Here is a 23,500-nt window from a genome sequence, read left to right as displayed (position 1 = left end):
AGCCGCACATACAGACAAGGCAAAATAAAAGCAGGCCATGTTTTAGAGAGTGTCCAGCTTTCTCAGAACTGTGGAACCGTGACAGTCTTTATCACTTCCTGATTTGCAGACATGCAGTTCTGAACAGTGCCCTCGGCAGCTGCAGTTTCGCAGAATCGGATTCCTCCATTTATATTTCATGCCACTGAATAAGAAAACAGCAGTGTTTCCTTGTGGCAGAGTCAGCTTAAAACGGTGGTACAAATGCTCTCTGAAACCTCCCCCTGTCTCCTCTCAGGATGTTTCTATAACGGCGTGGCCATCACCAATGGGCAGTCCTTCCCAGACCCAGACTCAGAGTGCTCCGAGTGTACCTGTAGGGTAAGCAGCATGTATCACTACACACCAGCTCTGTAGAGCATGCTGACTACGCACCAGCCCTCTACAGCTCCCTTATTACACACCAGCTCTGTACCGCATACTGGCTATGCACCAGCCCTCTACAACTTCCTTATTACACACCAGCTCTGTACCGCATACTGACTATGCACCACACCAGCTCTGTACAGCATACTGACTATGCACCAGCCCTCTACAGCTTCGTTATTACACACCAGCTCTGTAGAGCATACTGACTACGCACCAGCCCTCTACAGCTTCCTTATTACACACCAGCTCTGTACAGCATACTGACTATGCACCCCTTCAGCTCGTATTACACACCACTCTGTACCGCATATGACTATGCACCACACAGCTTGTACAGCATACTGACTATGCACCAGCCCTCTACAGCTTCCTTATTACACACCAGCTCTGTACCGTATACTGACTATGTACCACACCAGCTCTGTACCGCATACTGACTATGCACCACACCAGCTCTGTACAGCATACTGACTATGCACCAGCCCTCTACAGCTTCCTTATTACACACCAGCTCTGTACAATAGTGTCCTCATTATGCATTGAATTAACCCTGGTCCTGGAGAGCCACAGGTTTTATTGGTTTTTATTGTTAACCTGTACTTAATCAATTAGATCAGTTCATTACACAGTTTACTGACTTCACCTCGCTACTTAGGTCTGAATTGGGTGATTTTAAATTAAAAACAAAAAACCAGCAGAGCTTGCAGCTCTCCAGGGCCAGGGTAGCAGACCTATGGGTTAGAACAAAATCCTCAGTGAAACACCTCTTCTCTACAGTGCCCTCACTAAGCACTTAATCTCTGCAGTTCTCTACTGGGGCAATAGTGTGCAGTGGTTAGAGCAGAAGGCTCTGGTTTCATCGGGGAACTGTGTCTAGCAAGACGCTTAACCTGAGCAATTCAAGTTTGAAACTGGATTAATGAGCGCAGCTGTGAGGACGTACGTCATATTGTTGTGTCTCTGTGCGGTGTCCTGCATGTTTTATGATGAAAAGCCCGGCGATCTCTCCCCTCCAGGCCGGGACAGTGCAGTGTGTCAGGAGGATTTGTCCACCAGCGCCTTGCTCTCACCCTGCCCCTGGGCCATGCGACTGTCCAGTCTGTGAAGGTATTGTGGGACAGGACTGACTCCACTGGCTGACCGAATCACCCACAGTCGCCTTATGTCTGTTCAGGCCATAAAGCTGAACTGACTGGAAGCGTGTGTGAAAAGCCTGTAAAGACTCAAACCTTGGATACGAGTATTATTTCCATAAGCCGATTATGTCATACTGCGAGATGGTAAAAATAACAAAAATCATATGTGCGTTCAACACTGCTTTCAAACAGACAGCCTCAGAACACAACCCTTATCACATTAAACATGTGTTTCTCGCTGAGAAACTCTCACTCTCCTTGATAAAGTCTCATTCAGATGCAATCACACATTATTTTACTACCTCTGCCTGTTAGGTGCTCTTGATGTTCGTCAGTCAGCAAAGAAGCTAATCTTAAGGATCGTTGCAGTCTAAATGTGAGTCCTAGCATCTGTGACTGTGTGCCTGCAGGATGTGTGTTCCAGGGCAGGTCCTACATTGATGGAGACGTCTTCTCAGGAGCCAAAGGGAACTGTGAGGAGTGCAAGTGCACGGTGAGATCTTTTATGCCTCTACTTTTCCCTAGCCTTAGTTAATGATAAAGCTTTTTAAACAGCCCCTAAAATCTCCAGCCATTAAGGCATAAAAACACTGTAACTTAAACATAAATGTTTCGGGCAGTCCCTGATTGGTACAATTAGGAGCAAGGAACTGTGAGAGTGAGAGTGAGGTGAGATTAGCTTAGTAGAGTGAGATAAGTTGTTAAGAGTAGAGAACTCAGCAAAGGCAGAGAAGAATGTAGAAGAAGAAGTAATGTAACTGAATGGAATGGTAGGAGTGAGAGTGAGAGTGAGAGTGAGAGTGAGAGTGAGAGTGAGAGTGAGAGTGAGAGTGAGGCAGACAGGGCTTCACGATTGGGCTAGTTAATAATTTAGTTGAAGACTTTCCAGACGTTTTAAAATTCAGATTTTTTCTCAATCTCAGTCTTTCAATCCTGTAATCCTGTATGGAGACTGTTCATAAGAAGAGCATGTTTCTTCATTCTCAGAGAGATAAGTACTGTTTAATTGGCGATTAGGGTTATGTGCAGGCAGAATGTTTAGTCAAGGATCCCTGCATCTACATGGCTGTAACCTTGCTGGATTGCATGAAGCTCGAGGTAGTTCACATTATCATTTGAGTGAATGAATAACATGAATAATAAGAGGTGTCTTATGTATATCCCAGTGGCATTAGCTTTTGCAGATACAGATGAAAGATTGTATTTTAATACATGACATATAGGTCACATCAATAATTCCAGGTGTACGACATAATATATCAAGTTATGATTTTTGGGTGGGTTTCCTTTTGAACTATTCAGAAGCAGGTCTGAGAGTTATATTTGTCATGACTGAGTGATCTCTTAATTTCTTCATAGATTTATATTTCACCGCTTCACTCTTTTTCCATTTTGTCCTTGCTCCTGAAAGGCCATGATCACAAATCAGGCCCTTAGTCCCGCACTGAAGTTAATTACTGTGAGATTGTGGGTGCAGATATCCGTTCAACAATTTCATGCTGACACTGAGCTCCCAATTCAATTTTGCTGGTCTTTGTGAGAGCTGTTTCACAAAGATATCCGCAAATATGACTGCAGAGCGTGAGGACAAGTTTCTGTCCCCAAGGAAGCAAAAGTTTGACATGTTATGAAAATGTAATGTGCTATTTTAATAATTTTTCAAAGACCAGTTGCAGGTCCATCCATTAGTCACAACATATGTACTTGTGAAATATGACAACTTGCGTCTGCTGCATTTCAGTATTTAAATGTTGCCCTCGCTATAGATTGTTCAGTCATTTTTTCTTGTCTGGTAGAGACAGATATTGACAGGAATTTGCTCTCAGTGTACAAACAGAATCACTCAATATAGGCTGAATTGGCAGTGTTCCAGCTCGAGCTTTGCTTCAGTGAATCACGCCACGATCCGTTTGCTTAAGCCCTGTGGTCTTGTGTCTGTTTGCCTTGGTTTGTCTGCTGTAGAACGGAGAGGTGACCTGTGGCTCAAAGCGCTGCCCCAAGATTTCCTGCACGCACCCCGCCAAAGACACCTGCACCTGCCCCGTGTGTGAGGGGTGTCACTTCAATGGCCGGGACTGCACTAACGGGGAATACTTCCTGGACCCAAAAAACAAGTGTCAGCGTTGCACCTGTCTGGTATGGCCAAGTGTCAAAATTTTAATTGAAACAATATTGGTGTGTGTTTCTCCAAAGTTTCAAACAAATTAGGTGCACAGGAGAAAATGTGTTTTTTCTGTAGTCATGTAAGTGTTTGCTCTGGGCAGAATTATTTTGAAGATAAGAATTTGAATGGAAATATTAATAATATGTGAAGAGAATACACAAAAATGAGGCTTCAAATTTAAATGAACTCTCAAGCTTTTTTGCCTGGGGTTTGTTTAGGGCTTAAAGAAACTCTCTCCCAGGGCCCTGTTTAATTGCTTCCCAAACCCACTTTGGCTCCAGCCGTCTGTAGTGCCTAATTGTTTTTACTAAAACAATGCACAACAATGGCTGTGGAAGTTCTGTTCCGAAAGAACAAGAAAACTTCAGACCCCATCAGTCATCTATTGTTCTGACGGAGCCCCGTGTTATGCGTCTGTGTTCTCAGAATGGGGGGGTCACCTGCGTCCCTGTGACCTGTGGCCCGACCTCCTGCCGGAACCCCATCACCCCCCCAGGAGAGTGCTGTCCGGTTTGCACTGGGCAGTGTGAGCACAAGGGACGGGTGTACCAGAGCGGCACGTCCTTTGACTCCCCGTCCGACCGCTGCAGCACGTGCACCTGCCTGGTAAGTGTGTTGAAGGTTGTCACGCAGCAAATGCGTAATACCTGAGTGTCGGATGCGCAAACGCACTGATCCTCCTTCGCTGCTGAATGTAAGGGACTGGCACATATTGCAATGAACTTGAATTGAAAGTAGTGCCAACTTTGAAAGTTCACACTTTTGACACGTCTCTCCTGTCATCGCAAAGGAATCATGCGTAGTTTGGATTTTCTTTGTTTCTACAGTGCAGGTAATCATTATTAATATTTGTTAATCCTTTTCTTTGAACAATGAAGTATTTAGGAATGTATGGAAGTATTTTGAATGCTATTTAAATTTGTCTTTGCTGAATATTATTCACTGTTGACAGGTATTTTGTCACAGTCAAGTACTTTATGGCCCTGTGCCACTCAAGTTTCTTTTGTGCTTTTGCTTTTCCCAATTTGTCATTATGTGCTGCAATTTGTTTGACTCTAATTTTGTGTGTGGCTGTCCTGATTGTTAGTGAGGGTGAGCATACTGAGCTTCAGGACACCATTTTGGCTCAGGTTGGGACAGTGTGTCTGCAGCCGAATTAGACCCCGCTGCAGCTCTTGTTCTTCAGGCAAAAGTTGAATCAGGTGTTATCCTGTATGCAGCAGTATTATTCATGGTTCCTGAATAGTGAAGTTAAGTCTGATCCAGGAAGTGACTTCGTCATTTAAGCCACTCGCTACAACAGCTTTCCAGGTCTGTAATGTTAGTCTCCTATGACAATGAGTCCACAGAAGTGGGACAAAGGTAGTTTAAATTACCCAGGGCTAGGGAATCTGTAAGTCAGCTAGGTTACAATTGTATTAGTTCCTCCCAAAAATAAACCAAGGCAAGCGCATGCTTGTCTGCTGTCACCTTCCATAGGTGTAGGTGACACAGCGCAGTGATGTCTCGAAAGGTGTAACTGGCGACTGCCAATTCCTAATTTGGAAGACCAGGCGATGTGAAGGGCTGCAGATTGTTCCAAAAACCCAATTAGAGGCACTTAATTAATGTAGCCTAGCGAACAATGCTCCTGAGTGACGCAGTCTGTCCCTGTCAGTTTAATTTGGGTGAGCCGTGTTTTATTAGATCGTAAACTTTACTCCAGCAGCTGTGAGGCTAGACAGGTATTTGAGATGAAAACAAGTTTGTTTTTCTGTGCCCTCTGTGGAAAATAAATTTTTAAATATTTCTTGATCATGAAAAAAGAAAACAAGGGCGGTTTTTTTTTTACCTCCCCCTCTCTCTCTTTTTCTCTCTCTCTTGTGCTCACTCTCTCTCTCCCCCCCTCTCTTTCACACTCTGTCTCTCACTCTCTCTGCTCACTCTCTCACACTTTGTCTCTCTCTCACTCTCTCTCGCTCCCCCCCTCTCTCTCTCTGTCTCTCTTTCATACACTCTCTCCCTCCTCTCTCTCTCTCTCTGTATCTCTTTCATACACTCTCTCCCTCCTCTCTCTCTCTCTCTCTCTCTCACATACACTCTCTCACTCTCTCTCTTGCTTACCTCTCTTTCTCTGTCTCTCTCTCTCCCCCCCTCTCTCCCTCTCTCTCTCTTCCCCCTCTCACACTCTGTCTCTCTCTCTCTCTCTCTCTCTCTCCCCCCCCTCTCTCTCTGGCAGAATGAGGTGGTGGCGTGTCACAGGAAGCCGTGCCAGCAGCAGTGCTCGCACCCCGTGCCCTCCTCGGGCTGCTGCCCCGCGTGCGAGGGCTGCCTGTACGAGGGCGTGCGCTACGCCTCCTCCCAGACCTTCACCCCCAGCGCCAACCCCTGCCAGCGCTGCAGCTGCGTGCGGGGCAGCGTCGCCTGCACCCCCCAGGTCTGCCCCCCGACCCCCTGCAAGAACCCCGTCACCCCGCCCAACCAGTGCTGCCCCCAGTGCCCAGGTAATCCGCGCTCAGTCGGCCGCACAAATGGCGGTTTCTCCAGTGCGGCGCAGCGGGTTGTCGTCCATTAACCGTGGGTTATTGGCCTTGAATTAGCTGTTTAGCGCTTTAATCTTTTTGATGGAAATGTAATGCTCAGACGGAGAGGCTGCCGTGCCGGCGTGGTTTCGCCCTACTGTGTGCATTTTAGAGGCGTGTCGTCACGCGACAGTTCTTCTCCAAATAAGTTCTTTCGACAGATAATTGTGCCGCTGTGTCTGATTTTTTTTGTCACCTTCTGATCCGCATTAAGCGAGTTCGCCCGTCCGCGCCCCGCCGCGCGGCTTAGAAAATTGATGGCGAACGAGGCGAGGCTTGGCCGCAGCCTTTCTCAAATCAACAATCCATACTTGCAAACTGAGTCTCAGTCATTTTTCTCTGTGATGACTCGTTGCCTCAGCAACACCGACACCCCATTGATTCCGTTTTAACACTGTCACCGCGGTCTTGTGACTGCGGCAGTCATATCGCGTCCCCCCGGCTTTCGGCTGGGCTGTCGTGCCGTGTCCATAGCGTTAAATACTACATGACCAACCCTCCCCTCCCCCACCCCACCCCCCAGCGGTGTGTTTTCACCAGGGACAGGAGTATGCCGACGGACGGCGCTGGGTCCCTTCCGCAAATAACTGTCAGGAGTGCACCTGTGCGGTGAGCCCCTCTCTTTGTCTCTTCCCTCCTCCCTCCCTTTTTTTTTTCTTTCCCTCCCTTTTTTTCTTTCTCTCCTCTTCTCTTGCTCTCTGTTCAGCCCAAGATTTTCCTCCTAAAGTGTCAAATATATGAAACAGTGAGAATTATAATATATATAAATGTAATATAAATATAAATGTGTATACATGTGATGCAATAATATTTAATGTATAAAGTTCCATATATATACTTCTATATATATATATATATATATATATAGAATACAATTAGTTACATTCAAATCTACATTTGAAGTTCAACAGGGAATGGGAATTATTTATTTCACCTCCTTTTAAATCAAACAGTAACACACAAACACATAGCCGTCTACCTGTCTGTCTGTTTGATCTTTGTCTGTATTTGTGTGTGTGTGTGTTGTGTGTGTATGTGTGTTACGTGTTCCAGAGAGGTGAGGTGCGCTGTACGGAGGTGGTGTGTAAGGCCCCCTGCAGTCACCCCTCTCCCCCGGTGCTGGGGCAGTGCTGTCCTCAGTGTCAGGACTGCTTCCTGGATGGCGTGCTGTACAGTGACGGGGATGACTTCACTCTGGACGGCTGTCGCCAGTGCTCCTGTAATGTAAGCCCTGTCCCTTCTGCCACCTCATTCGTGTACCCTCCACGCTGCTGGGGAGACTCCAACAGGTACCAGACACAATGTTTCACTGATGGTCTACAGTCACACAGTAGTCACTATGACTTTTCACTCATTAATGGCAACGGCTGTCCAGTGCATCATTGTAGTGATAACCAGACGTACTTACTTCTGCCACCTGCATTCAGTGTAACATGGAAACATATACAACAGGCCACTTGCGCATTTAGACTGGGACAGTCGCACATAGACAGGATACCAGTTACCACAAATTTTACTATCACAGCTTCACCACACTTACTTCACTTATATTTTCTCATTAATGCAAGCTGTCAGTATATTGTGAATAAAGAGTACTTACTTCGGCTGATTTTCAGTAACATGGCTCAAAATATAAGCCACCAGGCCTTGCTGAACATTATTAGCTGGTCTATGGTCGGCAATAGCAGAGGAGACCAGTAAAATAATACAGAGGAACAGTGGAATAGCAGAGAACAGCAGTGGAGTAACACGGAAGCAGTAGTAGCAGGTAGCCAAGGAGAAATGTAATTGCAGATAAGAGCTGAATTGTATGGGGGAGCTGTAGAATTGCTAATTGCAGCAACAAAATCGCTCTTTACATGGAAGTTCGCCTTTCGTGTTTCAGGGCGGTAACATCCTCTGCGCCAACATCGAATGCCCCAAGCTGACCTGCATGCACCAGGTGACTGAGCCTGGGACCTGCTGTCCACGATGCAGAGGTACCGTACCAATCGCACGCACCAGTCCCATCCACCTGCAAGCAGAGGTGTAAGCACACTAGGTGGGAGCTGCAGAAATATTTGGATGGTTTTATTCTGTGAGCGTAGACAAGCTGCAGCCTCACTGAGACACCACAGGGCACCTCGGACAGGCAGTCTGGGTGGACGGCCTTGATGTGAAATTCTTACACCTTAACTGTCAGCCTGACGTCTCAGAATGGGCATTCGAGGTGATTCAAATTTGATTTAGTTTTGTTGTGACTTTGCTGAAATATAGTAATTTGTTGATCGTTGGATTGCTTGGAAATTTTGTATTATAGATTGTGTCATTCGTGTCATGTAGTTGACCGGATGAAGTTGTCTGTGGAGAATGATAACAAATTATTATTACAATTTTAAATCAAAAACTCTAGGACATGATGAATGACATACTTTGATACCATGACAACATTTTTTATAAATGCGCAATTATAATTGTGGATGTTTGCAAAGTTTGAGAGTTCAAATCTCAATTTTCTCAGGCGAAGCACGTTTCACAAAACTGAAAATCATTCTGCACAAATATTCTGCACATTCACTTGTCCAACTGTTCTCTCTTTCCGCTGCTATTATGTATTTTTGCAGTGCAGGAAATCTTAAACACACCTTACCGATCTTACAATCATGATTATAATAACCACTGTGATCATAATGGTAGTGCACTGGAATACGAACGGTGTCTCCGCTTGTGCCATTAGAGAAATCACAGCTTGCTTGCGTGCTCACACGCACACACGCACGCGCACACACACACACATACACTCACACATGCACGCACACACACACACGAACGCACACGCACACACACACATACACTCACACATGCACGCGCTCACGCACGCATGCACAAACGCACACACACACATACACATATACACTCACACATGCACGCACACACACGCAAATGGGCACACACACATACACACAAATAAACGCACACACACGCACATGTCCCAGACACGTTGAGATCTCCTTGTAGTTTGCCAGCCTGTGTGTTGCTTGTGTCACATGCCTGTTCCTCGCAGGTTGTAAGTACAACGGGCGTGAGCACGAGGAAGGCAGCACCTGGTTCGCCTCCAGCACCCCCTGCATGTCGTGCATGTGCGTGGACGGCGTGACCACCTGCTCCGAGGTGCGCTGCGTGTCCCCGTGCCTCAACCACATCCAAGTCCCCGGGGAGTGCTGCGCTGTGTGTGCAGGTCTGTACCAACGCCACCCCCCCCACCCCCAAAACCCTGCCCCTGCCTCTTCCCACTTCAGACAGATGTACTGTTCCCGTGACCCCCACAGTTAATCGAGCTGTCAGCGCCTTCAAGGACATTGTGATATGAACAAATCAAGGTGTTTTTCCTGCAGAGAGCGGTGTGGTCGATTGACTTGCGTCAGTCGGTGATTGACAGCACCCGATCTTTGAGTCCTTGCTATTTCGTGGCTGTAAATAAGGAAATCGTAGCCAAGTGCGCCTTCATATTTCACACGGGAGAGCAGTCTGGGTCTCAATAGTGCATCTGCACTGGGATTGAGAAGAGAGAAGGTCAGAAAAAGAGGACGAGTTCTCATGCCATGTTTTCTTTTATTCGTAAAAGAACATCCGTATTAAATCCGCAGAAGTGCATCACACTGTATTTCAAAAGCCCTTCAGCGTGATCCTTGAGAAAATAAAAAATATATATTGTTCACCTGGTTGGACATATCATCCTTTTATATATCAACCTTATAAAGGCAGGCAAGATATCCCGTGGTGCACTTCCCCTGAGTCCAGTTTTGAATATTTATCAGTTTTTCGTGTGGCTAGCTGATCCTCAGTCAGTGCCCTGGGATCTTTTACAGGGCAGTCTAAGCCCTGGCCACCTCAGTGCAGATTTAGCAAGGAAAAGTGGAAATGAGCAGCCTTGCATAATGCAACAGTGTACATTGAGGTCGGTAAAATTTTAAGGCAGATTCTATTCGGCAGCCTGTTTGCTGCTTTATACGGTTTAAATATTCATGCTTAGCAAATGAGCCCATTATGTTCAGCCACTGCTTTTACAATGCTATGATTGTAAAAGCACTCACAGAAGATTGTTAAAGCCAGTCGCAAAATCAGTCGTTTTACGGATGAAGTCTGACAGGCTGTCATGATTTGGTTTGGAAAGACAATAAGTTGAACGAAATTGTTCCGACCAAATCAAATAAAATACTTGTAAAAGTGGGATTCCACAGAAATAAAGTGAATATTTGATTATGAATATTCTTCACATGAATATTTCATGGAATATATTTGTTTTACCCCAGGGGAACTTGTTTGAGGTTTGTGTGAATGTTTTAATGCTCTTGACCTCAATGGGAATATACTTGGAGTATATACACATTGATATCTGAAATATATCCCCTCACCACTAACTTACTGAACCACAGTCAAATGACCTTCCTGACGTCCTGTAAAGTAGACCTCTGATTCTTAATCATTACGCACGTTGTTTACCTATGAATATTTCTGCAGTTTTAGTGTTGAACGGCCTTCCTTCTGTTGGCAGTGATTTAGAGCTGAGGGTGGAATTGCATCATGATCCATTCCCTGGTAGTGAACCCCCAGTGGAGTATGACCGAGAGTTGATGAAGAGTTTTGAGATGGTTCTCAGGCATGAAGGAAGGGGCATAATAAAACACCGAAACGTGATTTAAGTGAAGAGCCCTCGTAATGACTTGCGCTTCAAGTGATTAATGAAGGGCGGCTGATTTTCTGTTGAAGTCGGGGTGTAGTTTACATCATTACTGAAACGAGCCATCGGTTTTCGTGTCTGTTGTCTTAGACGTGTCGCTTTGAAGCGTGGGAATAAGTGTAGACTTTACACGCTTTTGTGTCTCTGCCTCTGCACAGACTGCGTCTACAACGGTCGAGTGTACGGCCCTGGAGACAGCTTCCACCCCTCGGATGACCCCTGCCAGATCTGCACATGTGAGGTAGGGCTAAAAATTCCACCGCTTCCCTTTGAAGCTGATAGTCCAAACCAAATGTTATTATAAAATCTGTTTATGGTCATTAAATATAGGTGTTCATGCTTATAAATGAAAAATATATGTGTTAAATATGCCCATTTGAAGAAACAGCTTCATGTATAGGTGCACAATTGCACTTCCTCTATGCTCCATGCGTGCATCACGGTGTGTGTGTGTGTGTGTGTGTGTGCAGGTAATGCCGGACGGGGAGCAGCACCTGCGTTGTTACCGGAAGCAGTGTCCCAGCCTGGTGGACTGCCCCAAAAACCATATCCTCTTCTCTGGAACAGACTCCTGCTGCCCCGTGTGTGCCCGTCAGTACCCCATACCCTCCCCTCAAAATTTAGATTTAATTATTTATTTATTTATTGTTTGTCTGGTTGTTTATATATTTATTTGTGTATTCATAATGATCCTGTGAGGCATATTGGTGCTTGTCAGCATAACAAAGTTTGGAAAAGGTCATAGGACGATTGTCTGTGTTGTTCACATTCCCCACCGATCCTCAGGGTCTGTCGTCACATGTGCAAGACCCTCCCCAGTGCTCACCCCCTCCCTCCTCAGAGCTCACACCACCACCCCCCCCAGTGCTCACACCCCCCTTCCTAGTGCTCATACACCCCCTCCCCAGTGCTTATACTTTCCCTCCCTCCCCAGTGCTCATACCCCCCTCCTTCCCCAATGCTCACACCCCTCTCCCTCCCCAGTGCTCATACCCCCCTCTTTCCCCAATGCTCACACCCCTCATCCTCAGAGTTTACACCTGCCCCTCCCCGATCCTTACCCCCTCCCTCCCCTGTGCTCACCCCCTCCCTGTGCTCGGAATCTGTCATCACACTCTAACCCCCTCAGTCACGGCTTGTTGGGCCTTTGTGTTGACTTTTTTCACGGCCCAGCAGCAGCCGTGTCAGGTACCTTCAGATCCCCTGGCAGTAATATCCAATAAACAGGTGCCAACACGTCCCTTCCACCAGGAGGATGGTGAATTATTGATTCACTGGCGGGAGGGGGGCTTCCCTTTAGTTAGGAAAGGTTAGGCTGATGAATTATCCCATTGGCTTTGACCACAGGTGCCTCCCTGCAACCCCCCGAAAAAACAATTTTCTATTTTCTGTAACAACCAGCCCTGCATTTGAGCTTGGCATCTGAGGCATTCATTAAAAGGGCCCAGATTTTTTTGTTGTAATTAGCCTGAAACTAGGAGAGGATTCAGATCTGCCGCAAGATGCACGCAGGCTTCAAATCCAATGCACTGCCACATAAAGATATGGCTTGTAATGTTTAAGCATTCAGTGGTACTGAACCACAAACAAACAACAGTGCTATCAGGATTCAGTCATGGTTAAAGAGGTGTGCCTTTAAAGGGTGATACGCATCAATGAAAGACCAAAGAGGAAAAGGGGAACAATACCTTCTGATTTGTCTCCCAGAACAAAGTATGCCGGTAACTATTTTATGAGCTGTCTCTCTCTGCTTTCACTCCTGAATTTCACAGCTCATTTAGAGCTGACCCCCTAAGGCAGACCATGGCTTTGCGTGGGGGGCTACTGAGCGGGTTCTTGGAATGGAGAGGCATATATCGGCAGGCTTCAAGATAGAAATGGCGCCGTGCGTGGTGATCGCACAGGAGGAGTCCCACAGCAGGGGAAGGACTGTTTTGACTGCAGTTGAATGGGATTGCTTTTGTTTGCTGCCCAGAGAAAATGGCTCTTTGTGGCTTTTGTATTAGAGATGGCAGGAGAAGTTTTTTGTCACTGGGTGGTGATGCAGTGGTGCAAGTATTGAGGGGAGATGGCGTGGGTGTGGTTAAATTAGATTTTAGTTAGCTGAAGTTCCCTTTGAGAAAAGGAGTTATTCTATTCTATAGTTAAGGCACTTTGGCTTGCACATGAGTAAGCAGAGGTAGCAAGTATATTCAGTGTGTGCTGGATGAAGACCTTCTGCATTTACTTTTGTGATTCAGAGCCACTGAGCAACTGCACAGCAACCTTGATTGGCAATGAGGTCCATGCCACTAATGACCCTTGTTTCACCTGTCAGTGCAAGGTACCCTATTACACACACAAACACAAACACACACACACCCACTCTCTCTCTCTCTCTCACACACACACACACTCTCACTTACTCTCTCATAGACACACACATGCACACAGACATGCACATTTTCACACACTCACTCTCTTGCGCACACACACACACACACACACACACACTCACACGCACACACACACCCTGTACAGGTGCTTCCCCCAACAGACAAGGTATGGACGCTTGGATGTTTTTATGTTTGGGCAGGACTTGACCTGGACGTGTGTTCATCAGGGGTGCCATCCTCTCAGCTGCCCCCCGTCAGAGCAGTTCACCCCTGAAGACTCCTGCTGCCCCATCTGCAATGGTAAACACCCTCCCTCCAATAAGCACTATTCATACATGATACGATTTGATTGACACATTACAGCCATGGCTCATAATGAGTTGAGGGCTTTACGCTGCATCCAAATTTACACACTGCCAAATCCATCAATAACTGAGAAGTAAACAGTATGGTATCAGGAGAGGTTGTCTTCATTTTCAAAATAAGGAAATGCATATTTCCTCATAAGATTTTTTAAATTGGATTTACATTAGAAGATAAGTGATTTAAGAATAAAAATGACAGGAAATCCCACATGATTCCATACTTGTTCATTATAAGGACAAACAGGTGCGGCAGGTTTTGTGATATGTGCCTATGATGAAATCAGTTTAACTTCATCACATGCTTGTTTGATGAGTATTATTATTTGGACAGTTTGGATTCCATTCATGGACAGTGGCTTATATGTAACATATGAAGAGAAAAATGGAATAATAATAAAGAAGGATAATAGTGGCAGTGGAATGCCTCCTTATCTCTGACGCGTTCTTCCATCGTAATGCAACCTACGCTATGGTGTGGGGGTGTTATCATAGCATGCTTCAAGATCTTTTATTAGACGTTCTTTGGATTTGCCTGTCAGACATTGGGAACCTCATGTCACGATTGACAGACTCATGTATTGTTAACTGACATTTTTCTTTGCCAGAGTGTGTGATTGAGGGAAGCAACCAGCGCTTGGCTAATGGGGAGAGCTGGACAGACCCCTCGGATGAATGCATCACGTGCACTTGCAACGTAAGTCCCACAAGATGCCCACAGGTTGTCTCCCTTATCAGCGTGAGGGCCTCGTGTGTGTTATCATCTTAAAACTTTATTCGGCAAGTACTGATTCAGTTTTCATCTGCGTGGAAAGAGCCGGTGTTTGTAAGGTGTTTGAACGAATGGGAATGTCATAGAACTCCTCGTTATGGATTGTAATGATTTGGTGATGTCATCATCGATATTGGATATGGGGATGTCCTGGGTTTTCCCCTGGACAATAATTAGTAGAGGGGAAAGTGCCTCGGCGGGTAAACAGCGACGGTGTAAAGTGCAAACCGTGGGATTCACACGGTATACATTAGCCCACGGCTGCTTCTGCTGTGAACATGGGGTGGGGAGGCCTTATGCTGCCTTTAAGTGACCAAGCCCCACCATTTCCTTTTTCTCCTTCCATGATGGTGTCTGAGGTTTTATTGATATAGTATTTACCGGATGTTTGCAGAGGCTCTTGTGTTTATGGAGACTCCCCCACTACTAATACCTTATTATTATTATTGGATGTGGTGATGCCATTGTTAATTGTGCATTGTAGTTTGTGTGGCGCTAATGAATGTGTATGTACTTTCAGCTGGGCTATATTGAGTGTAACATCCAGGAGTGTGAACCATTGGTTTGCCAGGATGGGCTGGTAAAGGTCAAGTCTCCTGGACAATGCTGCTATGAATGCCAAGGTATTTGAGTGACTTTCCCAACCCCATAATTTATCTCCATCGCATTAACTATACATTATTTGAATGATTAATACATAAATAAATAATGAAATGTACAAAAGGGAACATACAAACAAGTATGCTGAGGGCACAAGTTTCGTCCCTTGTGATGTGAAGATATGGATTTATCTTGTTTTCCGGTCAATGGGAAAAAAATTTTGGAATGTGTGAGTTTTTAACACAGAGATACATGCACACTCCGTCTTTCGGATGAGGTGTTCAACCAAGGTCCTTACTCCCTGTGGCATTAGGGATCCCACACCTCTTATTGCAAAGATTAGGTATTTCCACAGTGACCTGGCTTTCTCAACCTGCCACCTAAATATTCCCCAGTTTAATTGGCTAAAAGTGTTCTCTACCTCTTCACCTCAGCTGATGTGTTTTGAGTGTTCAGGCACGTAATGGCTACCGTGCATCACCCAGGTGGCTGCTACACATTGGTGGTGGTTACGGAGATCTTCCCCCTCATCACTGTGAAGCTATTAGAGTTTAAGAAAAGTGCTGTTTCAAGGCAAGCTGGGAAGTGAGGAATCCAGATCGGCAAAGCTTTTGTTTGGTGGAAAGTGATGACCAAGTTCTACAAACTGTTTGTGTGTGTGCGTGTGTAATGTATGTGTGTGTGTATTTCAGACCCCAGTGTGTCATGTGTATACCAGGGAACACTCTACCAGTCAAATGAACACTGGGAAGTGGATGAGTGCACATCCTGTACCTGTGTGTCGGGGGACGTGCACTGCCAAACAGAACGGTGTCCACAGGTCTCCTGTGCCTCGGTGGGTACTTACATTCACTCTCTGACAACAGTCACACTTACACCACTCTCACATCTACACCTACATGCTTACTCACAACCACACTTACATTACACTCACATCTACACCTACAGTACATCCTTGCTGACATCCACACTTACATTATGCTCAAATCAGAACACGTCCTCACTCACATCACACTCTCATCCATACTTACAAAAGTCACATCCTCGCTCACATCCACGCTGACATTAAGACTCACTTCCGCACTTAATCACTCACGTTCATACTGATGTCACACTGACATTTTGTTAATCTGCAGTGCGGATAGTCCTTGGTTTTATTGACGTTAAACGGGTTAGCTGAGGGAATAACGGCAGGATGTATGCCCCCTTCAGACATGTAGATGTATTCTGCTGTGTTGTGTTCTCTACCCTTAGGCCTTCAAGCTGTGTGTGTGTGTGTGCTTGTCAGCTCAGTGAACTCAGTGATACCAGCATCGGAAATTATACAAACTTGTTCCAAAATTCATTGTTCCTGTTAGCCTGTGATCCGATGATGCTGTGATATTCATTTTTTGTTTATATTGTTTATTCCTCTCTCCCTCTTTCCACCAGCATTTCATTTGTCACAGAGCAGTTTGTCAAAAGGGGTGGTGTATTTTTGCCTCCGATAATATAAATAAAATCTTACGAGCAAGTGCAGCTGCCGCATGAAAATAAGAGATTGCTGTAAAACAGCTGTGATGTTCGGATCTGATCTGCTTCCAGGCCAAGCCTGAGAACAGTCATTATAATCTATCAAATCAAGCCTCATCAGGAGTCGGAACGTCACCCAGAAGCACTGCAGTAAATATGTCTGTGAGGGAAAGGACTGTGATGACAGGCAGGAGCGTGAGGAAAAGTGCATTTTTTTAGCAGACCCGTGAGTGCGTTGAGCAGGGCTGGCCTTTGTTTCTGTGGATGATTCCTGGAAAACAGCTGCTGTCTGTGGAAAACCAGCTTGCATGAAATCCGTTGGTTGAGAGCAGATTCTGCCACTCTATGCTCTGTTTACCGCATTAGGGTACAATTGAGTTGTTTTGAGCTTCACTGCCTTTTAGCGTTTTATCACTTGCATATTGTTTTCAATAAAGAGAGTTCTCTGTTCCTTTTTATGCAAAAGAGCAGTCTTGTCACAGCGGGGGGGTATAGTCTTTTAGAGGAAATGAATGTTAAACACACCCCGCCCATGTGCACACGCACACGCACATGCACACACACACACAGTGTGTACTCTTGACTTAACTGTAATTAAATTGCAATTGATCTGAACTAATGGCAATGTCAGACCTTACCTCCCACTGGTACACACATAGGAGTCACCATTTTAAAAAACTGTGGTGAATTTACAGGCTGCAAATCATCATTTAAATTAAGAACAAAACATCTGAGGGTTCCCCAGGGGCCTGCTGGCTCTTTAAGCACAGGAGCTGTTATGTGACACGCTATTGGGCTGTGTGTTTATCACTGCGGATTGTGTGGCTCACAAGCACGCAAGCCTGAACAATGTACAGCAGTTGTACATCAGAGTGTCCGTCTGACATCCTGCACACACCTGTTTTACCAGCAAGGTCATTAAGGGATGATAAGGTCATTAAAGAGATGGCCAGTGATGACGACATCATTGCAGAAATTAGGCCATTATCGAGATGGTGAGGTTGTTTCAGAGCTGAGGTCATTACAGGGATTACAAGAAGAATACAGGCAGGACATTTTGTTACCCAGGTGATGATCACTTCCCAGGCAACGAGTGACCTTCTCTGATCTGCCATATGGCAGATAACATGATATTGTACACTATCTGTTAAGCTTGATATTATTACCTGTTGCCTTTTGTGTTTTTAAAGGATGAGACCCCAGCTCTGATCCCAGGGATGTGCTGTCCCCACTGCATCCCACGTCCAGCCACCTGCATTGCTTTCGGTGACCCTCACTACCGCACCTTCGATGGGAAAATGATCAACTTCCAGGGGGCCTGTACCTACGTGCTGGCCAAGGACTGTGAGGGTGGGGACTTCAGGTGAGCTGCACAGGGCCCTGTAATACAGTTGATTATGTCCATTTATTTGGGACCGCGTAGCTTTACTGAGTGGAGCCATGTAACCAGATCTGTGCATTTTTCTATGTGTAGTTTCATGTGATGCAAAAAATGTGAAGTACATGGGTGTACACAAATGTATTTCCTTAGCTGAAGAAGACTGCTTCATTCTATAGTATCAGCTGTATTTATACTGCCCTGCCAAAGAACAGCATATGACATTGCTGTACCATTGAACATTGAACTGGCTACAAATGTATTTATCTCAGTGAACGTGAGTGAAAGCCCATGCAGAACATCATCTAAAGTGCACCCTTGTGCCGCAGTGGCTAGGCAGGCAAAGCACGGGCTTTGGAATCAATAGAGTTGCACACCGAGGATGGTCGTAGCATCGAGGGAGCGGCAAATTGGACGGCCGCTCCTGAGGGTGGGTGGGAGGGACTCAGCAGGCACATAAGTGGCTCCATCAGTGTCGGAATTATGGTTAGAGGCTCGAGGTGTAATGCCTCAGAGGAGACCACATACCGCCAGCGGACGGGGTTGTGTAGCGGCAAATTCTCAGGAGCACACAGGGAGTTGAATAAGACTAGGGTACTAAATCTGGAGAAAAATAGTGAGAAAACCTTAACTTTGCTCACTGAGGTATCTATGCACAAAACACCTAAACTCTTCTGCTCTGCAGCATTCATGTTACCAATGACGATCGTGGTCGCAAAGGCGTTTCTTGGACCAAGGAGGTGACCATCTTCATTGGCGACGTCATGGTGCAGCTACTACAGAACTGGATGGTCATGGTAATGTTCTTTCTTAGGAAATTGGGGTTGTTTCCTTGTTGCTGTGAGTGATTTCAGCATCGTTGCAGTTTATTGAAGGAGGAAATTTTGACATCTCTTCCTCCATCAGGTGGATTACCAGGCAGTAACACTGCCTTACCTGAAGGAGCCATACATTTACGTGGAGCGCAAGACAAACACCATCTTGCTGAACACCAATATTGGAGTGAAGGTGCTGTAACTCCTCTGTCTTTGTGCACCTCCCTGTCCCTGCTCCTCTCCCCTGCTCCTCTCCTGGTCATTGCCCCTGTACCTTTACTGCTGCCTTAACCTGCCTCCTATGCCCTGCCCTCTCCCATATCATGTGACAGGTGCTATGGAACGGGAAGTCCCACCTGGAGGTCAGCGTCCCAGGGACCTACAAAGACCACATGTGTGGCCTCTGCGGGAACTTCAACAACTACCCCCAGGACGACATGAGGCTTCGCACAGGCCAGGCAGTCAAATCAGAGGCTGCCTTTGGGAACAGCTGGAAGGTCAGTGGGGCGGCGGGCCAGGGTGGACTGAGACTCGGTGAGCTGCTTCACCATTCTAAAGTCGCCAGTCTGCCTCACAAGAAACCAATTTGAGGATATTGAGTGTGTCAATAAGATATTAAGAATATGGATTGATTTTTAACAACAGGTGTAGCTGCAGAATGACAATGGACAACAGTTTTTTATGGTGTACTTCCACAAATGATAAATCCTGGCCTATTTTTTGTATACAAGGGCTAGCTTTTCTATATTTTGGGACATTTTACATCAATTCAGCATTCTCTGATCCTAACCTGTAAATGTGATGGATTTACTGTTTTCTCCATCCCATAAAAACGGTTTAACTTCTCTCAAATGTGATTCACAAGCTAATATCCTTTGTAAGGTCCTAGCGTTGGAAGCTACCTGGGGCCTTGGTTATATCTTAATTTAAGTAGAGTATGTAATTACTCTAATAAGATAAAGGTGATTAAAATGTCAGAAAACCAAATGTAAAATTTAAATGAATGCTGATTTTAATTGTCTAAAAAATGATGCACTGAATGAAACTATAACTGATACCAGAGGCTTTAATTCTTTGAAAATAAGTTGTAAAAAATAATTGGCACTAAAACATATAAATAAATGTTATCTTGGATTTGTCTTCATTCGTCATTTGTTATTTTTGCAATTTTGTGAAGAAGATTTGAAGTCTCCCCCAAGCTGTGGTATAATCATTGCTTGGGAGACCTTGAGGTTTATTCAACTATGCCAATGCTAACAAGTGTATAACCCTGTAGCAGGGTTATATGAAACATACCGGAACCTCATCAAAGCGGTTTCTGAACTGTCCCTCCACCAGGTGCAGAGAGAGAATGACACTGCCAGCCAGTGCCGAGACGGAGAGGACGTGGACCCCTGCAAGGAGGCCGGCTATTTCGCCCGCAAGACGGGCAATGTCCGCTGCGCCATCCTGAAGTCCGAGGTGTTTGAGCAGTGCCACAAGGTCGTGCCCCCGGAGATGTTCTACGCGTCCTGCGTGTACGACCTGTGCGCCTGTGGCGCCAACTCTGACGACTGCCTGTGCGACGCCCTGGAGGCCTACGCCTCCGAGTGCAGGGAGGCCGGGGTCGTGCTGCAGTGGAGGACCCACGCTCTGTGTGGTAAGCATGTCTGCTGAGATCATAATAAGAGTTCTAAAAAATAAATTAATTTTTTTTTTAAAGAATTAAAAATAAATAAATAAATAAAATAATAATAATAGTCATAATAATAATAACAATAGCAACAGCAATAATAATAACAATAACAACAACAACGATAATAATGATAACATAATGATAATAATGATAATAATAATAATTGCCGCTGTTAATTAGCCTTTGTTTGTGTCCCCTTAGCTGTGGGCTGCCCCCTTGACCGTGGCTTTGTTTTCGACGAGTGTGGACCCCCCTGCCCCAAGACCTGCTTCAACAAAGACGTGCCCCTGGGGGTCATCGAGTCGCACTGCTTCAAGCCCTGCGTCCCGGGCTGCCAGTGCCCTGCTGGGCTGGTGGAGCACGAATCGCACTGCATTCCCCCCGAGGCCTGCCCCAAGATAATCTACGGCAACTCATGACAGACGCCTTGAGCAGCCCCTCCCGTCCCCGTAATGGTGCTATCACTCGACTGAACTCGCACTGGAGAGAGTCTCACAGCTCTCTGTTTCTCCTAAGTGCTCTTTCCTGCTCCGCCTCACACCTTGAAAAAGCCATAGAACGCCACGCTTTTCTTAGAACTGGACGATTGTAAATTATCCGTGCAACATCACATTACATTACATTACAGGCATTTAGCAGACGTTCTTATCCAGAGCGACGTACAACAAGTGCATTAGTTCAAGGTGCAGAGGTGTAAAAGAAACACACTAGAGTGAAGTAAAGATCGTAGTGCCAGAAGTGACCACATAGATCAGGACTCCAACCCTGTTCGAAGCAGCGAAGCAGTGGCCTTGTAAACAGCCTTACTTGGTAAACTTTGTGTTTTTAAACTTGCACCTTTTGACGTTTATATTCTGGTAAATGCCTGAAGAAGTTTTACAGTCAAAATTATTTCTACACATTAGAGTTACCCTGTTGTTTTGAGGTATAATCTCAAATTAGGTATAAGAAAGTTAGGTGCTTGTATTTCCAGGAGATGATTTTGGTTGACAGGATGTGGGGTCAGCTTCCTGTTGACATCAGAGTCTTATAGTAAAATGTTTTTAAACCTAACTTTATCCTAGAGGATTACAGCGTACCTTCTGCCATATTCATGATTTCATCTTCTTTGCAGTTTGATCTTCTTAATGAATTTCAGTGAAATAAAATTCATTAAAATGGTTAAGCAGGTGGAAACAAAAAGTATTCTGCTGAATTTCTGCAGGAATGTGTGAGTCACCTGTGCTGTGTGGTGTCAGTTTTTTAATGTCAGGTTTATGTAGCCGACTCACACATTAAAACCGCAGCCAAACTTGAAAAGTTCACAAAACTTTTGAAGAAGAAATGTTTGGCTGATACATAACACTGTACATGGTTACAAAATGTACATTTCTTGAACATAGCTTTGGCAGACACTGGCATTAACTAAAGGTGCTATGTAAGAATTAAAATCTCAATGTCAATGAAATGTCTTGCTCATGATGCTGTGAGGACAGAGTAAACTTTTTTTTTATTTTGTTTGCAGTTTGACAATTTATATGTAAAGCTGTTTTCTCTGAGTTGCTTCTCTAGGGCATAAAATGAAAAAAAAAGAATTGCTCAGATGAATGTGTAAGTGTAAGTGATTAAAACAAAAAATAGAAGTGTCTTTTCTATTATCATTCATTCTTCACTGTGAATGAACCTGCGAGTATCTGGTTCCAGTGCAAATTAACTGAAACGAAGGCAGTGAAAGAGAGAGGAAAAGAGAAGGCATTAGAATAAATAATGGGTGTATTTCTCACTCATTTACTTTCGTAACATACCTATTGTCTGTATCAAGGGCTTGGATTTAGTCTGGCCCTTTTGGTCTTTGTCCGTAATGTTGCAAAACAAAGTCCTTCAGGGCATTTTATAATTTTTTTGTAGAGCTTATTTTCGACTTTTGATTTTACATTGATGTATTATCCGTGCAGCTCATATGGAAGTTTCTGAATGTACAGAAATGAATTAAAAAATGAGTAAAAGTAAAACAGTAATGCTTTATATGAAGAGATGAGGTTAAAGAAAATTAAAAAAAAACATGAAAAAGCCATTTCAAAGATTCAAACTTGTATTTTTGTAATACAGCTGAAATTAATGTTTTTTTTTTTTATTGACTGAACCGTTTCATTTTGTTGTAATCATGCTTTAGCGCTTGGTTTTGACTGACAATTATAAAATCACCATCAGCCTCATGGGATTTTCAAAACATTTTGTTCATAGCTGTGAAAAGGGAAGTCTATTTTTGCCTTAGGATAGTTCTGTTGATTTTCTAAGTTGGTTTTCAGAGGTCTTTGCTCAATACCTCAGACTAATGGTTAATATCAAGTAATTTACCATACAATGAGTAATAATCTGAAAACACCATTTCTTCTCCTCCATCTGATGCCTTGCTTTGCTCAATTTAATGGATCTGATTTATGCTGTATGTGTCAGGTGATCTGATCAGATTTAGACATATATGGTGTGTATGTACATGCACAGTTTATCTAAAATACTGTATAATATCCTTGTTTCCATACGAATGGTTTTTCTGTCACTGGATAATTGTTAAAATGGAAGAATGTGCAAAAATCAGAAAGCAGCTAAACTTGATGAGTTGCATAGATTATACAGCCTTTTTTGTGTAGCCTTGGTGTTAATATTGTTGTTAAAATGGTGTACAATCATACACAGAGAGTAAAAACGATGACTGTGTGCATTTATGGTTTCATAGAACATGCATATTCATTATTCAGTATTAATGGTGCTTAAGTGGTGTTTAAATTACGTTTCCTAAAGTACATTATCATGGTTTATTCCTATTTATTTTTTGTATTCTTTTTTATCATTCTATTAATAAACATGTTATATAGATACTAGATTTTTTTTTTTTGCATCATCTGTATCATATATATTCTGTATAAGTTAATGTGATAGTAAAGTCATGCACAATTTTTTTTTATCCTAAAGGATATGATCAGTGCAAAAACCACATATTAGGGATATATTGATGCTTTTATTAATGCATAAAACTATTTTT

General features: G+C 44.4%; 1 protein-coding gene across 2 annotated transcripts in view; it reads left to right on the top strand.

Annotated features, from left to right (window-relative positions):
* Positions 1-21,471, top strand: part of kcp (kielin cysteine rich BMP regulator) — a 67,572-nt gene extending 46,101 nt beyond the window's left edge. For both annotated transcript variants that reach the window (XM_064343073.1, XM_064343075.1), the window contains 23 exons: positions 278-360; positions 1,425-1,515; positions 1,955-2,037; positions 3,507-3,680; positions 4,135-4,314; positions 5,927-6,191; positions 6,793-6,878; positions 7,323-7,493; positions 8,155-8,248; positions 9,313-9,486; positions 11,148-11,230; positions 11,460-11,580; positions 13,230-13,312; positions 13,565-13,664; positions 14,335-14,423; positions 15,019-15,121; positions 15,791-15,933; positions 17,801-17,973; positions 18,674-18,785; positions 18,895-18,996; positions 19,136-19,300; positions 20,142-20,442; positions 20,680-21,471. In XM_064343073.1, coding sequence (XP_064199143.1) covers positions 278-360; positions 1,425-1,515; positions 1,955-2,037; positions 3,507-3,680; positions 4,135-4,314; positions 5,927-6,191; positions 6,793-6,878; positions 7,323-7,493; positions 8,155-8,248; positions 9,313-9,486; positions 11,148-11,230; positions 11,460-11,580; positions 13,230-13,312; positions 13,565-13,664; positions 14,335-14,423; positions 15,019-15,121; positions 15,791-15,933; positions 17,801-17,973; positions 18,674-18,785; positions 18,895-18,996; positions 19,136-19,300; positions 20,142-20,442; positions 20,680-20,897 — 3,194 coding nt within the window. In that variant the 3' untranslated portion in view covers positions 20,898-21,471. The remainder of the gene's footprint in view (positions 1-277; positions 361-1,424; positions 1,516-1,954; positions 2,038-3,506; positions 3,681-4,134; positions 4,315-5,926; positions 6,192-6,792; positions 6,879-7,322; positions 7,494-8,154; positions 8,249-9,312; positions 9,487-11,147; positions 11,231-11,459; positions 11,581-13,229; positions 13,313-13,564; positions 13,665-14,334; positions 14,424-15,018; positions 15,122-15,790; positions 15,934-17,800; positions 17,974-18,673; positions 18,786-18,894; positions 18,997-19,135; positions 19,301-20,141; positions 20,443-20,679) is intronic.
* Positions 21,472-23,500: the final 2,029 nt, after the last annotated feature.

The sequence above is a fragment of the Anguilla rostrata genome, chromosome 7 (assembly GCF_018555375.3).
Source record: "Anguilla rostrata isolate EN2019 chromosome 7, ASM1855537v3, whole genome shotgun sequence".
Classification (NCBI taxonomy): Eukaryota; Metazoa; Chordata; class Actinopteri; order Anguilliformes; family Anguillidae; genus Anguilla; species Anguilla rostrata.
Note: the sequence above shows the minus strand (reverse complement) of the source record. Positions and strands in the feature narration are given on the sequence as shown.